The 26210-nt window shown below is 44.2% G+C and overlaps 1 protein-coding gene across 1 annotated transcript in view; it reads right to left on the bottom strand.

Moving 5' to 3' along the window:
* The window catches only part of LOC142291659 (uncharacterized), a 1021181-nt gene that overhangs the window by 416525 nt on the left and 578446 nt on the right, over window positions 1-26210 (bottom strand). The window contains exons 75-77 of the mRNA XM_075336344.1: window positions 12726-12943; window positions 10032-10172; window positions 8861-9067 (exon numbers count right to left, since the gene is read on the bottom strand). Of these exons, the coding sequence (XP_075192459.1) occupies window positions 8861-9067; window positions 10032-10172; window positions 12726-12943 (566 nt within the window). The remainder of the gene's footprint in view (window positions 1-8860; window positions 9068-10031; window positions 10173-12725; window positions 12944-26210) is intronic.

Genomic DNA, 26210 nt, shown 5'->3' on the forward strand with positions numbered 1-26210 from the left:
ACCAGGGTTCAGCCTTTGAAGCAGAGGTGTTTCAAGAATTCTGCCAATTGTATGGTTGTAAGAAGATCAGGACCACCCCATACCATGCCCAGACTAATGGGATGTGTGAGAAGATGAACCACCTGGTCCTGGATCTCCTCAAGGTGAGACCGTTGGAAGAGCGGAGCCTGTGGCCAGAAAAGCTGCCTGATCTGATAGACATGTACAATAACATTCCCTGGAGCTCTACCAAATGCACACCAGCGTATCTGATGAGAGACCGACCGGGCCGGTTGCCGGTGGACCTGGAAATGGATTTGGAAGCTCCAGAGGCCCTTCCTTCGACTGCTGACTGGGACACCCGGCGGAGAGAGCAGTACCGACAGGTCCAGGAGTACGTGGAAAGGAACCTGTGTCGGAGCCGGGAACAGCAAGAACAGTGCTTCAACAGGCGGGCTCCAGCTGGTCCCTTTAAGCCTGGGGATGTAGTGCTAAAACAGAAAAGAAGAACCCATAAGCTTGACGATCAGTGGGAGAAAACCCCGTATGTCATACAACCCACTGAATGGGAGAATGAGAAGGCCTACCAGATTAGTCGTGACCAGGGAAAGACTTCAGCTACGGTTTCCAGGGACCACCTGAAGAGGTGTCCACCTCCATTGAGGGTGGCAGCTGAAGTCCCGGCCCCCAGACCAACCGGGGAGAAAGAAAAAGAGGTGATCCACACAGTGATGGCTGATTTCCCAGCGGACTGGCCTACGCAGAACGGCGCGGTGATTATTCCGGTAATAATGTTCCCACAACACGTGGAAGAAATGGAGACAGAAACGCCCGCCAGTGAGCCACTCGAACAGGCGCCCAGGGACGCACCTCTACCCCCTCCCCTTGGGTCTCCACTTGCCATACCTGCCATAAGGGAACAGGAACTGACTGTCTCCTCTGTCCCCTTGCCCTCCACTAATAACATTGGGCCCAGAAGGTCCACACGCTCCAACCTAGGTCGACCCCCACTTAGGTACAGGGAAACTACCATCTAGGGGTGTCGTATGTAAATTGTGTAAATATGTGAGTAAATGAAAATGAATCGATCCGAAAAATCACCAGATTACCATCCGAAGAGAACTGTCCCCATTGGGACTGGAGTTGCTCCTTTTGTCAAGTTAACTCCCCATACCCACATGAGAAACTCCTCATGAACATGGCCGAGAACTGGCAGGCCACCCACGAACTTGTGGGTTTGTAAATAATGTTGTGGGATGGATACCGTTGCCGCCTCCGGAGAGGCAGATTGGAGGAAGGGCCCGCGGCAGAGCAGGCTGGGGCCCGGCCACCACCAAGACCGGTGGCCATCCTCCGGGGGTCAGGGGTCCCCCTGGACGTGGGGTCCCCTGAAGTGACAGTAGGGTGCGAGTTACTGTACCCGTTCCCGCTCGGGCAGCCTGAACCTGGACTGGGGTAAAGGGGTGCTGCCCACTTCTTAGGGGCAGCATCAGGGCTAGGTTGCTTGGGTGGGAGAGCGGAAGACATCCGTCCGTCCGTTATTAAAAATGTATATGTGTTGTAACGTTTAAGAGGACCTAAAGTATGCTTATCTTACATGTTTAACCATTTTTCCAATGTTATTTATCTTTTTCAGTTTGAAAAATAAAACCGGTGATGGACGGGCAGCCCGCGGACGGTCTGCATTTTACCAAGGGGGAATGTGGCGCCCTGGACTAGCCAGGTAGCCACAGACAAAACACACATGCACCCCCACCCCCCAGGCAGTTACATTAGTCAGACAAAAACCCTTGTTGCCTTCCTCCAGGGTCTGATGTCCACACCAGGTGGGGCGGAGCCAGGCGGTTGGCCCCACCCACCGAGGAGTTCACAGGCCTGGAGGCGGGAAAAGAGGTCAGATAGAGTTTGGAGTAGAGCAGTTCAGGAGGTGAAAGTGAGAGGTCACAAAACTGCAGGTGTCTGGGTAGGAGCTCAGGCACTGACAGCAGGGTTGGCAGACGGTGGTGGCCGTCTGCAGGAGTTGGTGGAACTCCGCAGAGCCTTAAGGACTGGGGCTTGGCGGTGGCCCACCGGTACCGGACCGGGGAATGGAGTGAAGCTAAGCACACCCAGGCAGGGCCATCGGACCCCGACCAGGCTTGGAGCCGCTGTCAATAGTCAAATTTGAATGTGACAGGAACCCCCGGGGTTCCCTAACAACCAAGTCCCGATTGAAGGCAACCACTCACACCGTGAGGATACACAGCCACCGCCACTGGCTAGAAATCCAAGGGCCAGCGCATGCGGGCAAAACGGGCTCCTCCGGTATCTATACACCGGGGAGCAGACTACCGTTGGGAAGCCATTGAAGTCAACACAGTACACAAAGGTGCATGGAGAGACAGCCACCATCACCTGTCCGGGGAAAGACACTGCAGCCGGCTGCAGGACCCGTCCATCCAGCCGTTTGGTTTACCGGAGACTTTGTGCATCTTTTGCTGAGTGAGTACACCCGTGCCATCCGGCACCGCGCTGCGCTGTCCCTGCAACCCTGCACCTCACCGACCCTGCCTCCCCGTCACACCACCGGGCCCCGGGACCACCAACCCCTACCCACGGAGGGGGAAAACAACATCCCAGCTGCTCCCTACCATCGCTCCCGGGATCCCCGGCACCAGCAGCGGTGGTGCCCATCTTCACCACAACCCATGGGTGGCGTCACGGACTAAATCCCCAAACAAACCAACCCCTTTTCACTCACGGGCGAGGAGCGCCGCTCGAGTCCCCGGATCGAGCCACCGAGCAGCAGCCGCAGCGCCGGACCCGAGCGTTAGCGAGCGCAGCGCCCCTCCGCCCACGACACTTGTTTTTGGAAAACAACCATGGAGTCAAAATATTCATTACACCTGTAAATAATTTCCCAGAGTTGCATAATTTCTCAAACAGGAACATTTTGGGGAAATGCTGCTCTTCTGGCACTTTGGGATTCAATATATGGAGTCTGAAAACTAATCTAGGAAAATCTGTGCTCCAAGAGTCATATAGCGCTCGTTTCCTTTCAAGCCTCGCCATCTGTCTAAGCAGTACTGTACAGCCACATGTGAGATATTGCCACTTTCAGCTAACATTGTGATAAATTTTGATGCCATTTTTAGCCATTTCCCCTCCTGAAAATATTCAATCTGGGGCTAAAACACAATTTGTTTGGTAACACTGTAATTATTTTTTCTTCAACACCCAATGGCATAAAGTTCTGTGACAAACTTGTTGTGTCAATATGATCATGGCACCTCTAGATGAGTTTATTGAGGGGTGTAGCTTGCAAAGTAGGGTCACTTATGGGGGGTTCTGCTTTTCTGGCACTTCAAGGGCTTTGCCATTGTGACATGGCACGTCAGACCATTCCATCAAAATCTGCACTTCAATATGGCGTTTCTTTCCTTCCTAGCATTGTACTGTTCCTCAAAAGTAGTTTTCCACATATTGGGTATCAGCGTACTCAGGATAATTTGCACAACAAATTCTAAAGTGTATTTTCTGCTATTACCCTTGTGAAAATGCAAAATTTTGGTCTAAAGTAACATTTTTGTGGGAAAAATGTGATTTTTTTTTTTTTATTTTTACGGCTTAAAGTTATAAAATACTGTGAAACACTAGATGGACCTAGGTATTTTTTCAACCTATGTAACTATGTAACTTGGGGGTTCAAAGTGCACACCACACATCTAGATAAATTCCATAAAGGGTGTAATTTCCAAAGTTAGGACACTTGTGGGGGAGCTCCATTGTTTAAGCACCTCAGGGGCTTGGTAAATGCAACATGGTGTCCGGTAACTATTTAAGCTAACTTTGCTTTCCTTAAGTCAAATGGTGCTCTTTCCCTTTCCAAGCCCTGTTGTGCGCCCAAACAGTAGTTCTCCATGACATATGGGGTATTGGCGTACTCAGGAGAAATTGCACAATATATTCTATGGTTCATTTTTTCCTATTACCCTTGAGAAAATGCAAAATTTGTGCTAAAGCAATATTTTTGTGAAGAAAAGTAAAATTTTAATTTAATTTTTTTTTCCTTATAAACTACTTTATTTTTCCTGTGAAACACCTAAAGGGTTAAAAAAACCTTACTGATTGTAATTTTGAGCACTTTTAGGGGAGCAATTTTTAAAATGGTGTCACTTACTAGCTATTTTCTGTCATATAGACCCCTCAAAGTCACTTCAAATATAATGGGGTCTCTTAAAAATTTGGTTTTGTAACTTTTGCTGGAGAAATAATATAACACTGATAACCTTTTAACCCTTCTAATTTCCTCACAACAAAAAATTATGTTTCAAAATTTTTTTGTGATATATAGTAACTATATGGTTTAAGGGCAAATAAATTCAAGGTTTGAAAATTGCAAAAATTTCTATTTTTTATATTCATTTTTTGACAGTGAGAGTGATCAATGAGTGGAACAGGCTGCCACGAGATGTTGTGACTTCTCCTTCAATGGAAGTCTTTAAAAAGAGGTTGGACGGACATCTGTCTGGGATGATTTAGTGAATCCTCCTTAGAGCAGGGGGTTGGACTAGATGACCCAGGAGGTCCATTCCAACTCTAATATTCTATGATTCTATGATTCTATGATAAATAAACACAAACCATATAGATCAAACTTTACCACTATCATGATGTACAATGTGTCACTAAAAAACAGTCTCAGAATAACTGGAATATACAGTGGCATGAAAAGGTTTGGGCACCCTTAGTCAAAATTACTGTTATTGTGAACAGCTAAGCAAGTTGAAGATGAAATGATCTCTGAAAGGCATGAAGTTAATGACACCTTTCCTTTGTATTTTAGGGGAATATATATACAGTGCTGGCCAAAAGTATTGGCACCCCTGCAATTCTGTCAGATAATACTCAGTTTGTTCTTGAAAATTATTGCAATCACAAATTCTTTGGTAATATTATCTTCATTTAATTTGTCTTCAATAAAAAAATAAAAAAATTGTCATAAAGCCAAATTGGATATAATTCCACACCAAACATAAAAAGGGGGTGGACAAAAGTATTGGCACTGTTTGAAAAATCATGTGATGCTTCTCTAATTTGTGTAAATAACAGCACCTGTAACTTACCTGTGGCACCTAACAGGTGTTGGCAATAACTAAATCACAATTGCAGCTAGTTGACATGGATTAAAGTTGACTCAATCTCTGTCCTGTGTCCTTGTGTTTACCTCGTTGAGCATGGAGAAAAGAAAGAAGACCAAAGAACCATCTAAGGACTTCAGAATCCAAATTGTGAGGAAGTATGAGCAAACTCAAGGCTACAAGTCCATCTCCAAAGACCTGAAAGTTCCTGTGTCTACGGTGCGCAGTGTCATCAAGAAGTTTAAAGCCCATGGCACTGTGGCTAACCTCCCTAGATGTGGAAGGAAAAGAAAAATTGACGAGAGATTTGAACGAAAGATTGTGCGGATGGTGGATAAAGAACCTCGACTAACATCCAAACAAGTTCAAGCTGCCCTGCAGTCCGAGGTTACAACAGTGTCAACCCGTACTATCCGTCGGCGTCTGAATGAAAAAGGGACTGTATGGTAGGATACCCAGGAAGACCCCACTTCTTACCCCGAGACATAAAAAAGCCAGGCTGGAATTCGCCAAAACGTACCTGAGAAAGCCTAAAACGTTTTGAAAGAATGTTCTCTGGTGAGATAAGAGAAAAGCCGAGCTTTTAGGGAAAAGCCATCAACATAGTGTTTACAGAAAAAAAAAGAGGCATTCAAAGAAAAGAACACGGTCCCTACAGTCAAACATGGCGGAGGTTCCCTGATGTTTTGGGGTTGCTTTGCTGCCTTTGGCACTGGACTGCTTGACCGTGTGCATGGCATTATGAAGTCTGAAGACTACCAACAAATTTTGCAGCGTAATGTAGGGCCCAGTGTGAGAAAGCTGTGTCTCCCTCAGAGGTCATGGGTCTTCCAGCAGGACAATGACCCAAAACACACTTCAAAAAGCACTAGAAAATGGTTTGAGAGAAAGCACTGGAGACTATTAAAGTGGCCAGCAATGAGTCCAGACCTGAATCCCATAGAACACCTGTGGAGAGATCTAAAAATGGCAGTTTGGAGAAGGCACCCTTCAAATCTCAGGTACCTGGAGCAGTTTGCCAAAGAAGAATGGTCTAAAATTCCAGCAGAGCATTGTAAGAAACTCATTGATGGTTACCGGAAGCGGTTGTTCGCAGTTATTTTGGCTAAAGGTTGTGCAACCAAGTATTAGGCTTAGGGTGCCAATACTTTTGTCTGGCCCATTTTTGGAGTTTTGTGTCAAATGATCAATGATTTGATTTTTGTTTCATTCTCTTTTGTGTTTTTTAATTGCAAGCAAAATAAATGAAATTATTAATACCAAAGAATTTGTGATTGCAATCATTTTCAAGAAGAAACTGGGTATCATCTGACAGAATTGCAGGGGTGCCAATACTTTTAGCCAGCACTGTATATTCATGTTTTGCATTTTTAAATTAACAAAAATGGAAAATGCGTCGATTCATAAGTTTGGGCACCCTTCACAGTTAGTACCTAGTAGCACCCCCTTTGGCAAGTATCATAGCTTGTAAACGCTTTTTGTAGCCAACCAAGAGTGTTTGAATTCTTATTTGAGAGATTTTCAACCATTCTTACTTGGAAAAGTCTTCCAGTTCTGTGAGATTCCTGAGTCGTCTTGCATGCACTGCTCTTTTGAGGTTTAGCCACAGATTTTCAATGTTGTTCAGATCAGGATCCATTGTAAAACCTTCAGCTTGCACCTTTTGAGGTCGTCTATTATGGATTTTCACATGTGTTTAGGATAATATCCATTTGTGGAAGTCATCCTCTTTTCAACTTCAACTTTTTTACATATAGCGTTATGTTTGCATCAAGAATTAGTTGAAATTTCATTGAATCCATTCTTTCTTCTACTCGTAAAATGTTTTCCATGCCATTGGCTGCAGCAGAACCCCACCACATGATTGATCCACCCCCATGGTTAATGGTTGATGAGATACTCTTTACTTGAAATTCTGTGTCCTTTTTTCTCCACATCAATCATTGTTGCCAAATAGTTCTTTTTTAACCTCATCGCTTCACAGGACTTGTTTCCAAAATATATCATCTTCTTTAGATGTTCTTTTGCATACTTCTGACGCTGAATTTTATGGTAAAAATGCAGGAGAGGTTTTCTTCTGATGACTTTTCCATGAATGCCATATTTGTGCAGATGTCTCTGAATAATAGAACAATGTACCACAACTCCAGAGTCTGCTAAATCTTCCTGAAGGTCTTTTGCAGTCAATCAGGGGTTCTGATTTGCCTCTCTAGCAATCCTACGAGGAGCTCTCACAGAAATTTTGCTTGGTTTTCCAGACCTTATCTTGACCTCTACTCTTCCTCGTAACTGACATTTCTTAATTACATTTCAAACTGAGGAAAGGGCAACTTGAAAACACTTTGCTATCTTCTTATAGCTTTCTCCTGCTTTGTGGGCCTCCACCATTTTCATTTTCAGAGTGCTAGGCAGCTGCTTAGAAGAAGGCATGGCTGCTGTTTTTTTGGCACAAGGTTAAAGGAGGCTTGGTTTTTATAAAGCTGTGAAATTTGCATCACCTGGCATTTCCTAATGATGATAATGAACAAGCTATAACCCTAATAGGCTAAATAAGGTCTGAAATCTTGGTCAAAGTTATCGGAGCACACAAATTTCCAAGGGTGCCCAAACTTTTGCATCGGCCCATTTTCCTTTTTGTAATTTTTAAAATGTAAAAGATGAAAATACATTTCTTTTTTTGCTTAAAATGCAAAGGAAATGTGTGATCTTTAACTTTATGCCATTTAGAGATGATTTCATCTTCAACTTGCTTAACGGTTCACAATAACATTAATTTTGACCAGGGTTGCACAAACTTTTACATGTCACTGTATTGAAGCGTTCCAGAGTTATTACCTTATAAAGTGACACTGGTCAGAATTGTAAAATTTGGCCTGGTCATGAAGGTAAAAAACAGGCTGATAGATGAAGGGGTTAAAGTGAATCTGTCTACCCTATCTGAAAACAGCATGATGTAGGTGCAGAGACCCTGATTTCAGTGATGTGTCACTTACTATGCTGCTTGTTATCATTTTGATAAAATCACTGTTTTATGTGTGGTAGAGCTATCAGTTCTCTAAATGCTGAGCTCTGTGTAACCCCACCCACACCACTGATTGACAGCTTTCTGCCCATGTACACTATACATAGAAAGCTTCATGGTGGGGGTACGGTTATACAAAGGTCATGAATGTGCTTGACCTCTAGTGATAATCTCCTACTGATACAGCAGTGATTTTATCAAAACTACAGCAAACACTACAGTAAGTGGCACATCGCTGTAATCAGGGTCTCTCCCCCAACATACTCTGATCTTAAATTAGGTGGCAAAAACCTTTTGACTGTTACCTGATTTCAGAATACAAACTGCATACATTATATTGTAGATCTATCAAGCCTGATAAGGATGTTTCATTTATGTCGTCACAATGGCTGTACAATCCTATATAAAAGTTTAACTCAATCTCTGCCCACCTAGCATGGTTAGCAGCTCCTCAGTGTCTCTCCTCTCTGCTGAGATCTCACACTGCTCAGTACAAGCTGCAGCTGTCAGTCAGGCTGTGATAATAGGTGGAGACTGAATACACTTAGACTCAGTCACATTCTATAGCCTGACTCATAAAATTCCTGTTAATATGAGGATTATACAGTCATTTTAGATAGATTTTCAAAATAAGTACAGTAGTCTCATTAGGCCTAAAATAGTTATAAAAGCTTGCCTTAGCTATGTCTTCTGCACTTCTACAATACTTTACCTTTCACATAAAACACATAAGTCTTACCTGTATAAAGTCTTTACTTGTTTCAATAGCTGAGTCAAAGAGATTCAGGAAGAAATCTAGTGTGAAGCAATATTCATTAGCAAGTGATTGTAGAGACTTCAAGATGGAATAAAATAGAGCTCCTCTCCGTGCTAAGGGATACAGTTCCTCTCTCCTTTCCATCAGGTCATTCAGACATGATTTAGCCCCTTCAAGCTCTTCTGAAATCTTTAAAAATAAGACAACGTTAGGGTATAAGAGTAAAATGTGATTTCCATACACAGCACCACTCTTGGGTCTTGTCTGGGTCAGCCTCTTTCACTAAACGTGGGCTGATACGCTGTGGGTCCATGTGGATGTGCATTCGCTGCATTGTTCAACGGAAGGGACATGATGTGACATGACATTACATGGGGCCATGACTCACGCAATTCGGTGGGCGGGTACACCCTGCAGACCACCGGCCACTGGTTACAGGCACTTGAGGCTTAGGGGGAGGGATGCTGCTCACCTAGCAGGCTGGCAAGCCAGGCATCACCTTCCCTATGAATACGTTCCCTAATGGCTGCGGTTATAGTATCGGCCATATTGTCTTTGACTAGGGCAAGTTGCCTCCAGGTCCTGCACAACTAGAAGAGGTTGGGATTACCTTTATAATGGGAGGTAGGAGGAGGAGAAAAACCCTATTTGGTCAGCACCAAGGGGGAGGAGGTGAAACAAGCATGGGACCACAGTTAACCCCTTACACTGGGGCACAGCATTAAAGGGCACACTGTCAAAGACTGGAGTGCCCCTGTATAGAAAACAGAACTTAGAAATATGAGTGCTGTTTCAAAAACGATCAGTAAGCATAATATTGGGTATCTATTAGTTATTAATTTTAATAATTTTTAGGGATGATCGAATACTTCAATTATTCGGCTTTGCGAATATTTTCCGAATACCTCGCCGCTATTCGACTATTTGCGAATATTCGATGCGCAATGTAAGTCTATGGGAAACCCGAATAACAACTATTCAGTACTATTCGGTCTTCCCACAGACTTACATTGCGCATCGAATAGTCGAATAGCGGTGAGGTATTCGGAAAATATTCGCGAAGTCGAATAATCGAAGTATTCGATCATCCCTAATAATTTTCTTAGTAAATTACATATGAGTATCAGTACTGAACTTTCTGCATTTTGCTTACCTTTTTCTTTTCCTCATAAAGTGTAATGATATTGACATCAGCAAGCACGCTGCTTAATTGTGAAGATACTAAACATTCTCTAGTTTCCTCCTCAAGTTCTTTTAAACTTTGCTGGTGTTTCAGAATAATGCTTCCCATTTTCTAAGAAAAAGACATACAGTATACATTGTCAACAGCACAGCTTTGATCTCCTTTTAGTGTATTTGTGGAGACCAATTTTACAATGAAGTTAAAAAAGGTAAAAGGTTCAAATTTTGTTCTTTTATGCTTTCTGATTTTAGTTGTTTCTGGCTACTACTTTGAGGCCAAGTTCACATGACTATATAAAAATTTTTAGAGATTCATCCAGAAAATGTGGATGATTTTTTTCACTTGACATCTATATTCAATCTGTATACAGTCTGTTTTTAAAAGGAACTTGTCACCAGATTTGGCAACTATGAGCTGTGGCCCCCACCAGTGGGCTTTTATATACAGCATTCTAACATGCTGTATATAAGAGCCCAGGCTGCTGTGTAGAACGGAAAAAATCCCTTTATAATACTCACCTGAGGGGCATTGCGGTGCAGACTGGTTGGATGGGTGTCTCCGTTCTACAGGTCCGGCGCCTCCTCTTTCAACCATCTTTGTCCTCCTTCTTCTGAAGCCATTATGCATGACGGGGCCTGCGTCATGCACACTAGGTGGCATTGAGGTCCTGCGCGGGACCATAGTGACCATAGTGCTTTCCTGCAAACACTATGGATTGCACTATATATGTGTATGTGTAAAGAATGTAAATATTAATGTGATGGAGTCCGTAAGGGAGTGTGTTATGACGGTTCTAGGATGTTTTATAAGCTTATGTTGCCACCTATTGGTCAGTTATTGTATTACGGGTATCTTGTAGGATGATTACTAGTTAATGTGGGTGGAGACAGAGCAGAGGCTACAGGCAGCAGCAATCTTACAAAGTAAGTCAATGTGAGGACAGAGTGAGCAGAGAATGTAGGAGCCTGGCCTGCCAGTCCAGGCGTACCTACTTCCTGCGGGCTGGACCCAGAAAATCACTGGTGTAAAGACTACTTGAGGTATGGAGCCTAAGGTGCACTTTGCACACTACGACAAGCCGATGCTGCGATGCCGTGCGCGATAGTCCCTGCCCCCGTCGCAGCTGCGATATCATGGTGATAGCTGCCATAGCGAACATTATCGCTATGGCAGCTTCACATGCACTCACCTGCCCTGCGACGTCGCTCTGGCTGGCGAACCGCCTCCTTATTAAGGGGGCAGGTCGTGCGGCGTCATAGCGACATCACACAACAGGCGGCTAATAGAAGCGGAGGGGCGGAGATGAGCGGGACGTAAACATCCCGTCCACCTCCTTCCTTCCGCATAGCCGGCGTGAGCCGCAGGACGCAGGTAGGAGATGTTCCTCGCTCCTGCGGCTTCACACACAGCGATGTGTGCTGCCGCAGGAACGATGAACAACATCGTAACATTGGTATTTCCCAATTAGGGGCACTTTGTACACTACGACATCGCAGCTGCGATGTCGATGGGGTCAAATTGAAAGTGACGCACATCCGGCGTCGCAGTCGTTATTGTATCATCAGTGTAGTGTCCGGCATTTCCATGAATTGGGAAATACCGATGGCATAGAAGTGGTGTCTAGGTATAGTAAAGTAGCCATGCAATAAAACCACCTATAGCGCCACCTGGTGGAAAACAACGGAATTAGCATTTTTATCTTGAAAACGGAACGAGATAGAGGAAAAAAAAGTGAATTAAAAAATGATAGGGCATCATCAATTCAGTATGAATCTACACCTTGCATACAGAAATGCTATGATATGAAACCCATGACCCCCCCCCCCAAACATTGAATGCTGGTCACGCATATGGCGCTCATTTAACTTTGATGCTCAAAGTGGCCACCGTCGGCTGCAATACACATCTGGACTCTGGACAGCATACTGTATCTTGCTGCACATTGTGCAATATGGTAGGTGACACGTTTGCACAAGCATCTGTGATACGTCGACGTAGATCCTGCAATGTTGGTGGAGGGGTCGCATACACCTGCTATTTGATGTGACCTCAAAGAAAGAAGTCTAATAGGGTCATGTCAGGTGAGCGTGGAGGCCACTCCATGCAGCCACCATACCTAATGACTTGTAGGAAGGTCTCCATGAGGTATTGCTTCATGTCTGTAGCCTTGTGAGTTTTACACATTCTAATCATAGCATTTCTGTATGCAAGGCGTCAATTCGTATTGAATTGATGATGCCCTACCACTGTGTAATTCACTTTTTTTCTCTATCTCGTTCAGTTTTCAAGAAAGAAATGCTAACTCTGTTGTTTTCCACCAGGTGGTGCAATAGGTGGTTTCATTGCGTAGCACATGGCTACTTTACTATACCTAGACACGACTTCTGTGCCTAAAGTTCTCAAGTTAATGGCTGTGGACAGGATATGGGTAGACACACTGTAAATAACAGTCCGGATCACTTGTCAACCCCTCCATAGATTATGATAGATAGAAGTGTTATCCAGAAAAAGCACGGATAGGACTTGTGTGAGAAAAGAGACGTCTGAATGAGGCTTTAAACATGTTAAGATCATAGTTGATTTTTTATTTAGCAATCCTACCAATTGACAATTAATTCTCTTAAACCAATACTCATTATTTTAAGTACTAGATTGAGAACTCACATCGAACTGGCTGCTCATATGAGGATGGAGTTTTGCAAATGCTCTTCTGATTAGTAACTCAAGCAGGCTTCCTTTAGAGAAATTGTAATTTATAATGGTTGTCCCTGAATTGATGTCAGTGTTGAGATGGGGCTCTAGTTCACAAACAGCTAAGTAGAGCTTGAAGTCATCCGCACAGAGAAGTCTGTGTCCATTAAATGAGATTATTGAGGAAGACCCTAAAAAAGGCAGAAACAATGAAATAATGATGATTCTACATTTGTAAACACAACAATCTCCTGACAAATTATCCTATTTAAAGAGGGTTTGCACTACTTATTTCACTGCCTTTCCTTTGTCCTAACTCTTACTAACTAACTTTTTCCTAATATATTTCTACTACATGCCCTGCTCCTGTAATCTCATCTCTCTGCAGCTCCTATGTCCTTCTGTTCTTAAGCTGGTGTCACACATAACGACGACGACAACGACGTCGCTGCTACGTCACCATTTTCTGTGACGTTGCAGCGACGTCCCGTCGCTGTCGCTGTGTGTGACATCCAGCAACGACCTGGCCCCTGCTGTGAGGTCGCCGGTCGTTGCTGAATGTCCAGCTTCATTTTTTGGTCGTCACTCTCCCGCTGTGACACACACATCGCTGTGTGTGACAGCGAGAGAGCGACGAAATGAAGCGATCAGGAGCCGGCACTGGCAGCTGCGGTAAGCTGTAACCAGCGTAAACATCGGGTAACCAAGGGAAGACCTTTCCCTGGTTACCCGATGTTTACGCTGGTTACCAGCCTCCGCTCTTGCTGCCAGTGCCGGCTCCTGCACTGTGACATGTGGCTGCAGTATGCATCGGGTAATTAACCCGATGTATACTGTAGCAAGGAGAGCAAGGAGCCAGCGCTAAGCAGTGCGTGCGGCTCCCTGCTCTCTGCACTGTGACATGTAGCTGCAGCACACATCGGGTTAATTAACCCGATGTGTGCTGCAGGAGAGCAAGGAGCCAGCGCTAAGCGCGGCTCCCTGCTCTCTGAACTGTGACATGTAGCTGCAGCACACATCGGGTTAATTAACCCGATGTGTGCTGCAGGAGAGCAAGGAGCCAGCGCTAAGCGCGGCTCCCTGCTCTCTGAACATGTAGCACAGCGACCTTATGATCGCTGCTGCTTCTGCTGTGTTTGACAGCTAAGCAGCGATCATAACAGCGACTTACAAGGTCGCTGTTACGTCACCGAAAATGGTGACGTAACAGCGACGTCGTTGTCGCTGTCGTTTAGTGTGACACCAGCTTTACTCTGGCTATGCTACTTCTGATTTGGGGGTCGGAATGTGATGAACTGAACAGGGCACATCACTGGTGGGGGTGTGGCTGTCTCTCTGTGAGTGACAGAAGTATGAGCACGCATGCTAAGAACAGACTTCACTCTCTGCCTGGAGCTTGCTTTGCAGTCTGGTGCTTTCATCTGACAAGTGTGTAATGTGCCAATCGTTATATAGTATATCTCAGGGCTTGTCAGTTGAAAACAGTTCAAGGCTTCAACAAATTTAGTCGGCACCACGTATGACCGAACTCACATCAAGCTTAACTCTCCTTAGTCTGAAGGCTGCCTTGCACTGCAATGCCTTCATATGACAAGGTGTTATGATCTGGAACCATGGAATACCTTCACAAATCATTGGTAAAAGGTGACAAGAGCATTGGCAACTAATCTGGCCGCCATCCCCTTACTAGCCATCACAACTAGAAGTAGCCAAGGGGTGAACTAACATCCTGTGCACCGCGAACCCAGCCGGAGAACTAACTATCCTAAAGGAAGGAAAGATGAATAACTCTCTGACTCAGAAAATAGACAAGAATAGCTAGCCCCCCACATTCAAAGACTGCGGTGATATAGGAAAAACACAATACACAGGTAGATGACAGGATTAGCAAAACTGACTAAAATAGGAAAGGACAGGACAGGGACTGATGGTGGCCAGAGTAAAACCCTGCAAAATTCCAAATTCCTGTTAGTATAAAAAGGCCCTCAGATCGCACGATCTGACCGTCCTATACCAGGTGCTTTTGTCATACCAATGAACAGGAAACAAGAATCATAACAAATTCAACAAGTCACAAACACATGGACCCAAAGGAGCTATACTCCAAACAGAATTGCAGGGAGTTCCCCAGCCAAACCACTGAGGGGAAAATCCCTGCATGCAACTAAACTGAAAACAACCACAGCAAATGACAAACCCAGACAAGAGCAAAAGAACCAAACAATAAATAAAGAGCAAGCACTTATTTGAGGTAGATGTGGTGTGGAGCAGAATGAAGCAGGCTGGTGATACAAAGAACAACTGACATCCGGCAAAGCCAGCTATCAGACCAGGATTTAAATAAGCAGAGAGTTAGCAGAGGAAACGCCCATTGCACAACACACCTGGTCCAAGTCCAAACTATTCCTGGCCACCAGAGGGAGCCTCCCAGCAGCCAAAACATAACTAACATTCACAACAACAAGGCCTGTGATAGACTATCTAATGATCAGCACATCGCAGCACTTGTTATATGAATGCACTGTACTGCAAACCAAGTTCTAGGCTGAGAGCAGAGTAAGGTTTAATCTGAGCATGTGTGATCAGACTGCTATCAATCACCAAAAGGCAGCCCAGCCTCCACCTGTGATGTGCCCTGTTCAGTTCATTCCATTCTGATCCCAAATCATAAGTAGCAGTGCGAGAATATGGCTATGTGCGCACTTTGCGTTTTTACCTGCGTTTCCGCAGCGTTTTGAACTGCAGCATTTTAATGCCCAAAGGCATGCGTTTTGATTTTCAAGCAAAGTCTATGGGAAATGGGGATTTCTTGTGCACACTTTGCAGTTAAAAAGGCAGCGTTTAATTTGCATATTTTTGGGCAAAAACTCAGCGTTTAAAGAAGCAGCATGTCAATTGTTTTTGACATTTGGGCAGCGTTTTGCTAACATTGAAGTCAATGGTAAGTTGCAAAACGCAAGCAACATCAAAATTCTTGCATTTTACATGCTTTTTTGACGCTGAAAAAATGCGTTTAGGACCAATTAATTACATGCGTTTTTGACAAAATATTAATGGCATGATATGTCCCTTTACACACACACAGTCCGACAATTATTTTTAAGAAACTCCATAAATAAATGTAATTTTATCCATAATTATTATTACAAACTTATCATTTTAATAAAAATAAGCCAATTTTTGATTGTTAATAATCTTGATTTTTGTTACCATTTTATATCGTTTTTTTCATAGTGTTTGAATGTTTAAACTTTATTTAGTAGTGTATTTGTATTCAAAACGCATCTGACTTAAAGCAATGGAAAAGAATGTAAATTGCTCTAAAAACGCGGCAAAAACGCGGTAAATACGCATGCGTATTTATCGCGTTTTTGTGGTCAAAACCAATTTTGTCAAAAAACATTTCTGCGAAAGGATGCGTTTAGAACTGCAACTACCTCGACGCAAAGTGCGCACATAGCCTAAGAACAGAAGGATATAGGAGCCGCAGAGAGATGAGATTACAAGAGCGGGTCAGGTAGTAGAAGTATATTAGTAAAGTGTTTACTAGGAAGAGTTAGGACAAATGAAAGGAGGTAAAATTAATAGTGGAAACCTCTTTTAAGCTATTGTTCCCATCTTATAAAATTAAGTTTAATAAATAACAGTTAACTCATTCATGAACATTATAAGAAATTGATTTAAGTTGTTTTCTAAAGAAAAAGTAGAGCATTTGCCCACAGCAACTTCAGATGCAAATTCATATTTTGTAGAGGCATAAATTCATAGTCTAATCTCATAGACAGTCACTTTTCCTTTGCATTAAGGGAAGCGTCCATACATGTTCAACACAGCATGTTTTTTTTTTTCTGTGATTGTTTTTCTCTTTTCCCCCTTTTCTTCCTTGTACCCCTTCCCTCCCTTTTAACCCATCACTTTCCATCTAAAAATAATATAAAAAAAAACTAAGAAAAACAATTTGATGAAAAAACATAAGAAAAATACTGCTTGTTCATGTAAAGATATCACTCATCCCACTTATACTGTTGTGTTATAATTTTGTGTGCGCGTGTGCATCTAAACAGTGTTCTATAATGCGGATGTGTTCTGTCATCTTGCAAGACAGGATTCTAGCTATAATTAGCTAGTTGTTATGTTGCTGATGTACTTTGTACTGTTAGCTTCTTCAAGGGGTTGTCCACTATTCGGAGAACTTCTCTTTAAATACTATATTCCTCCTACAATAAAATGATATGACATAACAATGTCAGGCAATCCTCAAGAGACCTAGCACCAACATCGCTAGAACAGTGCTGGCATGGGAGGTGAGTATAAAGTGTTATTTCTTACATTGGAGTATGTAATATTAAGGAAGGGGTAATCCGAGTGGTGGAAAATCCTTTTAAATATATTGCACTGCAAAAAATTATATATATTATATAATTCTTGAAATTAACTATCTAATAATTGACCCGGTAGGCGGCAAATTAAATCATATATGAAGCAATGTCCATAGGCGTACAGCCAAAGGAATTAAGGAACTGTCATGAATCCGCAAATAATTAAAATATTGTTCTTATTAAGGACACCTGTTAAAATCAGAATGGCTTTATTAGAATTACAAGATATGGAAAAAAGGGGGTAGGAAAACCCAGACCAGGAAGAATATTCTAAAGGTAGATTACCGGTACTTAAAATAAATGGCATCTATTAGTATGGAAAGTAAATATGGAAAAACGTTACATCAACGTGGAGTAAGGAAATGTGATGTCGGTGTAAGTTAGCTAGGAGAGCATTACACTAATATTACTATAAATGAATATAGGGATGTATATAGTGTTACCAATAGCAATTGTATACCAAAACACCTAAAATCAAAATGCAGAAATTCATATGATTAGAGGTGCTCAAGTTTAGTATATAGTTATTATTATTATTATTATTATTTATTATTATAGTTATTTATATATGTATTAGTGCAAGATAGTATCAGTAAAACATAGTAATAATCAAGAAGGCAGACAATATAGTTATATTAGTTATAAAAAGCAAAACTAATCCATATGGATGCTCTACCTTGCAATTAATTGTCTGGAGTGTACGTTTCACCCTGCCTCTTCAGGGGGCATGTGTGGGTGTTAACCGAGTGTCCTGTGGTGATATAAAGGGTTCATACCCATAATGAAACATATGGGACCGCATATGGAACAGACCACATGTGCGGTGGAATGGGAGCCAACAGCACGATCATTAAGGATCCACTTTTCCGGGAGGTGGAACGCACGCCATGGGCAATCCCCAGAAAACGATGTTCCAGGGAGTCCGTGCATGTGCAAGTGGTCCACAATGCCATAATAGAAGAAGGGATGTTCAGACCTTGTTACTATCTTGCACTATGCACTTTAGGCTAAATATTTATATACTATACTTGAGCATAAATGAAGAGAAGGGAGAAAAACCAGCTCACCCACCTAGCGATCCAATAATGGCCAAAACGGTGCACAGAGATGTTCAGCAGAGCCCCACTGTGATCATAGTAGATAGGAAAGAAAATCCCGCATCCAGTTCCAGCAAGTATCCGTAAAAATGAATTCTTTATTTTCAAAAAGTTAAAAAAGGTAACATCCTTCCAATAAATATAAAAACCACCTCATGGCAGAGTTTTTTTGGTTCGGAACGTGTTGCGGAGGGTTACCTCCTTACTCTGAGACCTTGAATTACCTCTAATCATATGAACTGTGCATTTTCATTTTAGGTGTTTTGGTATACAATTGCGATTGCTAACTCTATGTACAGTACATCCCTATATTCATTTATAGTAATATTAGTGTAATGCTCTCCTAGCTAACTTACACTTGTCAACAGTAACATCACATTTCCTTCTCCATGTTGATGTAACGTGTTTCCATATTTATTTTTTATACTAATAGATACCATTTAATTCGGGTAATCTTTTGTATCTAAAGAATATTTTACCAGGTCTGGGTGTTACTTTTTTCCATACTTTGGAACTCTAATACAGCCAGTCGTTCCTTTGGCTGCATGCCTTTGGAAATCGCTTTATATATAAAGTGGGTACAGAAAGTATTCAAACCCCTTTAAATTTCTCACTCTGTTTCATTGCAGCTATTTAGTAAATTGAAAAAAGTTCATTTTTTCTCATTAATGTTCACTCTGCACCCCATTTTGACAGAAAAAAAACAGAATATAGAAATTTTTCCAAATTTATTAAGCAAGAAAAACTGAAATATTGCATGTTCATAAGTATTCAGACCCTTTGCTCAGACACTCATATTTAAGTCACATGCTGTCCATTTCCTTCAGATCCTTGCCCATTTCCTTGTGAGAGGACATCAGAAGTCACAGCTCAGCAATAGAGAGAGAGCGAGAGAAAGCCCTAAAACATTGAAAAATGCTACGTACAGTACTGTGTTGTACAACTGCAGCAGTGAAGATGACTATACTAGCCTGTGAATAATACAAAGATTCAGCTGCTAGGATGATAGAGATGGGAGACGTGCTAGCAGCAGGTCCAAACTAAAGGGGGCTTTACACGCAGCGATATCGCTAGCGATATCGCTAGCGAGCGTACCCACTCCCTGTCGTTTGTGCGTCACGGGCAAATCACTGCCCGTGTCGCACAATATTGTTAGGAGCCGTCACACGGACTTACCAGCCTAGCGATGTCACTGTGTCCGGCAAACCACCTCCTTTCTAAGGGGGCGGTTCGTGCGGTGTCACAGCGGCATCACTAAGCGGCCGCCCAATAGAAGCGGAGGGGCGGAGATGAGCGGCCGTAACATCCCGCCTACCTCCTTCCTTCCTCACTGCCGGCGGCCGCAGGTAAGCTGTAGTTCGTCGTTCCCGAGGTGTCACACAGAGATGTGTGCTGCCTCGGGAACAACGAACAACCTGCGTCCTCAACAATCAACGATTTTTTGAAAATGAACGACGCATCAACGATGGACGATATGGTGAGTATATTCCATCGTTAACGGGCGCTCGTTGGTGTCACACGCAACAACGTCACTAACGATGCCGGATGTGCGTCACGGAATCCGTGACCCCAGCGATATATCGTTAGATACGTCGCTGCATGTAACAGTGCCTTAAGTGTAATTAATCAGTGATATGACATATCTGCCATCTGCCCTACTGCATTTGAATTACAATTACATTTTTTTTTTCTTCATTCATAATACACCAGAAAACAGAGGCAAGATAGCACAATATTTTTACAGAAAAAAAAAATCTGAAAATAGCGTCAGTTAGAGATGGCGTGCATACTAGTCACAAATGACTATATTGAATGTTTGTCATTTCTTGTGCAATCCTTTTAGTGAAAGGAGAATAGTTGTTTTTTTTATTCAAAAGAAAATTGCACCAAATTGCATAAATTCAATTTTTCTACTTCACAAACTGGGCAGGTCAATTTTGTTTATGCCACACAAATAGGGCAAACTGTTGCAAGTTCTGGCTTTTTAGATGTGCACCTACATAGCATTTCTTATCATGTCAATTTACTGAAGAAGGTTTTTTAAAAAAAGACATTTAACTATGCATATCTGGTTTTGAACTCCTGTTTTACTAGTCCAATCGACAGCTGTACACTCCACACCTTAAGGTGGTGTCACACACAGCGACGACAACAACGACGTCGCTGCTACGTCACCATTTTCTGTGACGTTGCAGCAACATCCCGTCGCTGTTGCTGTGTGTGACATCCAGCAACGAGCTGGCCGCTGCTGTGAGGTCATTGCTCGTTGCTGAATGTCCTGTTTCATTTTTTCGTCGTCGCTCTCCCGCTGTGACGCACACATCGCTGTGTGTGACAGCGAGAGAGCGACAAAATGAAGCGAGCAGGGAGCAGGAGCCGGCGTCTGGCAGCTGCGGAAAGCTGTAACCGCTGTAAACATCGGGTAACCAAGGGAAGACCTTTCCCTGGTTACCCGATATTTACCTTCGTTACCAGCCTCCGCCGCTCTCACTGCCAGTGCCGGCTCCTGCTCTGTGCACATGTAGCTGCAGTACACATCGGGTTAATTAACCCGATGTGTACTGTAGCTAGGAGAGCAAGGAGCCAGCGCTAAGCAGTGTGCGCGGCTCCCTGCTCTCTGCACATGTAGTGACGTTATGATCTCTGCTGTGTCGCTGTGTTTGACAGCTAAGCAGCGATCATAACAGCGACTTACAAGGTCGCTGTTACGTCACAGAAAATGGTGACGTAACAGGGATGTCATTGTCGTTGTCGTTATGTGTGACACCAGCTTTACTGTGGACTGCTGACACATTATGCTTTCTGTATGTGTACCTCCCTATCATTTCTTATTGTCTTCTTTTTGGCAAGGGTTGACTAACTGGAACTGATAAGATTATCAAATGGGCTGTTGGTTACTTCTGGGATACCATCCATTTCTACAGTGACATTTACTAAGGCTGTGTTTACATCAAAGAGCTTGAAATGGGTTGCATGTAGTCAAGGCCGCCATCAGGGCACTACAACCATGACGGTGTACCGGGCCTGGTGAAGATGGGGGGTCTGGCTGTGCCAATGGTAATTACTTAGCTTTATTGCCCTGGCCTTGCCCCCCTCTTCACCGAGCCCTAGTAACAGTCACAGCAGTGAAGCCCGGCATATCTCTTCAGCCACAACATATGATTACAATGCCTGCGAAGCCCTTCTAGGGCATCACATGCAAAATAGCCATGTGGCCCGAAGCAAGGAGAGTGGAGCAGAGCAGGGAGGTGGTATGTCATCCCACAGCCTAGCGTGATGAGGTCATCACTCTGCGCCTTATCACAGTGCTACAGGCAACGCAGAGGTTGTGAGGATGTGGCATTCAGCAGGGAATGGTAGGTACTCAAAGAACTGAAGATCGCCGGGGGTGGTGGGGAGCCTGCAGTCAGCAACCCCTGCCTTACTTTAGCTGGATGCGCGTCAGAGGGTGCACATCCAGCTTAAATGCATGGCGGCTCAGAGAGGACACTGCGCAATATGTTTTCTTTTTTCTTTTTGCAGCAGACAAATATAAAAGGAGAGGTCCTGGAAGGGGATGTATACAAGAAGGAGGGCATATATACCAAAAAGGGGACAAAAACTGGGATGGGGACGACATTATACCAGAATGTGACCAGGAGGAAAGATATAAATATACACCAGAAGAGGCCCTAGAAGGGGACATATATACAAGAAGGAGGACATATATAAAAGGAAGGGGACAAAAACCAGAATGGGGACATATACACCAGAATGTGCCCAGGATGTGGATATATAAATACGCCAGGAGGTGCCCTGGAAGGGGTATATATACAAGAAGGAGGTCATAGATACCAGGAAGGGGACAAAACCAGGATGGGGATATTATACCAGAATGTGCCCAGGAGGGGATATATATATGCCAGGAGGAGCCCTGGAAGGGGACATATATACAAGAAGGAGGACATATATACAAGGAAGGGGACATATATATTAGAATGTGCCCAGGAGGGGATATACATACCAGGACGGGATATGTATATAACAAGATGGGGACATATATACCAGGAGGGTCCCAGAATCAGGACATATATACCAGGATGAGGACATATATGCTAGTAAGGGGACAATAAACCAGGATGGGGACATACATATCAGGAACGACCCAGGATGGGGACATATATACCAGGAAAGGGACATATATACCATAAGGATATTAAAAAAAGGGGTAATGTGTGTGTGTGTGTGGGGGGGGATAGTATAGTGAAGAGCAATGTGTGTACGAGATATATGATACAAAGGAGCTGTGTGTGTGTGGAGGGGGATATTATACAGAGAAGCTGTGTGTGGGGGGATATTATACAGAGGAGCAGTGTGTGGAGGGAACATTTTACAGAGGAGCAGTGTGTGTGTGGGGATATTATACATGGGGCATTGTGTCTAGGTATGCTATACAGGCGGTGCAGAGGGTTTATTATGGACAGGAGCAGCGTAGAGGGCGTATTAATTTTCTGAGGGAAATACTTAATTTTTTGGAACAACTTCAAGGGTATTAACACTTTTGGCCATGACTATGTGTGTGTGTATGTATATATATATATATATATATATATATATATATATATAATATATTTGCGACCCATGTCTTTTTCTCCATGGCTTGTTATATAACAGTCTATCCCCCTCTGTTTTTTGCTTGGATCTGCACTCCCCCCATTTGGCACAGGTGTTTTTAATCAGCAGGAGACTGCAAGAGGGGTCAGCCTTTTTTGCTCCCAGTTTACGCATGGGAGCCGGTGGGAGGTGAGTGCGCAGCTTCTCTCACCGTGTGTTGGTGCTGTGCATTGGCCGCTGTTGTGGTGATGTCGTGACAGTGGGGCAGTGCGGCCTAGAGCCTTGGAGGCTTTGCCTTGCAGCATGGGTGCTGTGAGGCGCCAGGTCGCCTGCCTTGCTGGTGCTTTGTCGCCGTGGCAGTGGTTGGTGCACAGTGCCGCACCATAAAGGCTTTAGATTAGGGACCCACTCAAGAGGTTCGCCGTGACGTGGCAGTGGGCTTAATACAGTCTGATCAGAATGGTAACTAAGAACCTCATGTTCTATTTAAATTTTTGCCTAGCGGCTTTTAGATCAATGTATTTTTGGGATGTGCGATCCATGTCTTTTTCTCCATGGCTTGTTATATAACAGTCTATCCCCCTCTGTTTTTTGCTTGGATCTGCACTCCCCCCATTTGGCACAGGTGTTTTTAATCAGCAGGAGACTGCAAGAGGGGTCAGCCTTTTTTGCTCCCAGTTTACACATTGGAGCCGGTGGGAGGTGAGTGCGCAGCTTCTCTCACCGTGTGTTGGTGCTGTGCATTGGCCGCTGTTGTGCTGATGTCGTGACAGTGGGGCAGTGCGGCCTGGAGCCTTGGAGGCTTTGCCTTGCAGCATGGGTGCTGTGAGGCGCCAGGTCGCCTGCCTTGCTGGTGCTTTGTCGCCGTGGCAGTGGTTGGTGCACAGTGCCGCACCATAAAGGCTTTAGATTAGGGACCCACTCAAGAGGTTCGCCATGACGTGGCAGTGGGCTTAATACAGTCTGATCAGAATGGTAACTAAGAACCTCATGTTCTATTTAAATTTTTGCCTAGCGGCTTTTAGATCACTGTATTTTTGGGATGTGCGATCCATGTCTTTTTCTCCATGGCTTGTTATATAACAGTCTATCCCCCTCTGTTTTTTGCTTGGATCTGCACTCCCCCCATTTGGCACAGGTGTTTTTAATCACCAGGAGACTGCAAGAGGGGTCAGCCTTTTTTGCTCCCAGTTTACACATGGGAGCCGGTGGGAGGTGAGTGCGCAGCTTCTCTCACCGTGTGTTGGTGCTGTGCATTGGCCGCTGTTGTGGTGATGTCGTGACAGTGGGGCAGTGCGGCCTGGAGCTTTGGAGGCTTTGCCTTGCAGCATGGGTGCTGTGAGGCGCCAGGTCGCCTGCCTTGCTGGTGCTTTGTCGCCGTGGCAGTGGTTGGTGCACAGTGCCGCACCATAAAGGCTTTAGATTAGGGACCCACTCAAGAGGTTCGCCGTGACGTGGCAGTGGGCTTAATACAGTCTGATCAGAATGGTAACTAAGAACCTCATGTTCTATTTAAATTTTTGCCTAGCGGCTTTTAGATCAATGTATTTTTGGGATGTGCGATCCATGTCTTTTTCTCCATGGCTTGTTATATAACAGTCTATCCCCCTCTGTTTTTTGCTTGGATCTGCACTCCCCCCATTTGGCACAGGTGTTTTTAATCAGCAGGAGACTGCAAGAGGGGTCAGCCTTTTTTGCTCCCAGTTTACACATGGGAGCCGGTGGGAGGTGAGTGCGCAGCTTCTCTCACCGTGTGTTGGTGCTGTGCATTGGCCGCTGTTGTGGTGATGTCGTGACAGTGGGGCAGTGCGGCCTGGAGCCTTGGAGGCTTTGCCTTGCAGCATGGGTGCTGTGAGGCGCCAGGTCGCCTGCCTTGCTGGTGCTTTGTCGCCGTGGCAGTGGTTGGTGCACAGTGCCGCACCATAAAGGCTTTAGATTAGGGACCCACTCAAGAGGTTTGCCGTGACGTGGCAGTGGGCTTAATACAGTCTGATCAGAATGGTAACTAAGAACCTCATGTTCTATTTAAATTTTTGCCTAGCGGCTTTTAGATCAATGTATTTTTGGGATGTGCGATCCATGTCTTTTTCTCCATGGCTTGTTATATAACAGTCTATCCCCCTCTGTTTTTTGCTTGGATCTGCACTCCCCCCATTTGGCACAGGTGTTTTTAATCAGCAGGAGACTGCAAGAGGGGTCAGCCTTTTTTGCTCCCAGTTTACACATGGGAGCCGGTGGGAGGTGAGTGCGCAGCTTCTCTCACCGTGTGTTGGTGCTGTGCATTGGCCGCTGTTGTGGTGATGTCGTGACAGTGGGGCAGTGCGGCCTGGAGCCTTGGAGGCTTTGCCTTGCAGCATGGGTGCTGTGAGGCGCCAGGTCGCCTGCCTTGCTGGTGCTTTGTCGCCGTGGCAGTGGTTGGTGCACAGTGCCGCACCATAAAGGCTTCAGATTAGGGACCCACTCAAGAGGTTCGCCGTGACGTGGCAGTGGGCTTAATACAGTCTGATCAGAATGGTAACTAAGAACCTCATGTTCTATTTAAATTTTTGCCTAGCGGCTTTTAGATCAATGTATTTTTGGGATGTGCGATCCATGTCTTTTTCTCCATGGCTTGTTATATAACAGTCTATCCCCCTCTGTTTTTTGCTTGGATCTGCACTCCCCCCATTTGGCACAGGTGTTTTTAATCAGCAGGAGACTGCAAGAGGGGTCAGCCTTTTTTTCTCCCAGTTTACACATGGGAGCCGGTGGGAGGTGAGTGCGCAGCTTCTCTCACCGTGTGTTGGTGCTGTGCATTGGCCGCTGTTGTGGTGATGTCGTGACAGTGGGGCAGTGCGGCCTGGAGCCTTGGAGGCTTTGCCTTGCAGCATGGGTGCTGTGAGGCGCCAGGTCGCCTGCCTTGCTGGTGCTTTGTCGCCGTGGCAGTGGTTGGTGCACAGTGCCGCACCATAAAGGCTTTAGATTAGGGACCCACTCAAGAGGTTCGCCGTGACGTGGCAGTGGGCTTAATACAGTCTGATCAGAATGGTAACTAAGAACCTCATGTTCTATTTAAATTTTTGCCTAGCGGCTTTTAGATCAATGTATTTTTGGGATGTGCGATCCATGTCTTTTTCTCCATGGCTTGTTATATATATATATATATATATATATATATATATATATATATATATATATATATATATATATATATATATAATATATATATATATATATAAATATATATGTTTTTCCGAGCATGGTGGTGAGAGTGTGGAATGTTTGAGTGGTGGAGGCCGAGCTGGGGTAGTGCCTGGGTGGAGTCTCAAGGGGGCTAAGGGGCTAAAAAAATGTGCCAGTATGGGGCGCTAAAATTTCTAGCAGTGGCCTTGCATGTAGTCCTAGGAGAC

The sequence above is a fragment of the Anomaloglossus baeobatrachus genome, chromosome 2 (genome assembly GCF_048569485.1).
Source record: "Anomaloglossus baeobatrachus isolate aAnoBae1 chromosome 2, aAnoBae1.hap1, whole genome shotgun sequence".
In the NCBI taxonomy this organism is placed as follows: Eukaryota; Metazoa; Chordata; class Amphibia; order Anura; family Aromobatidae; genus Anomaloglossus; species Anomaloglossus baeobatrachus.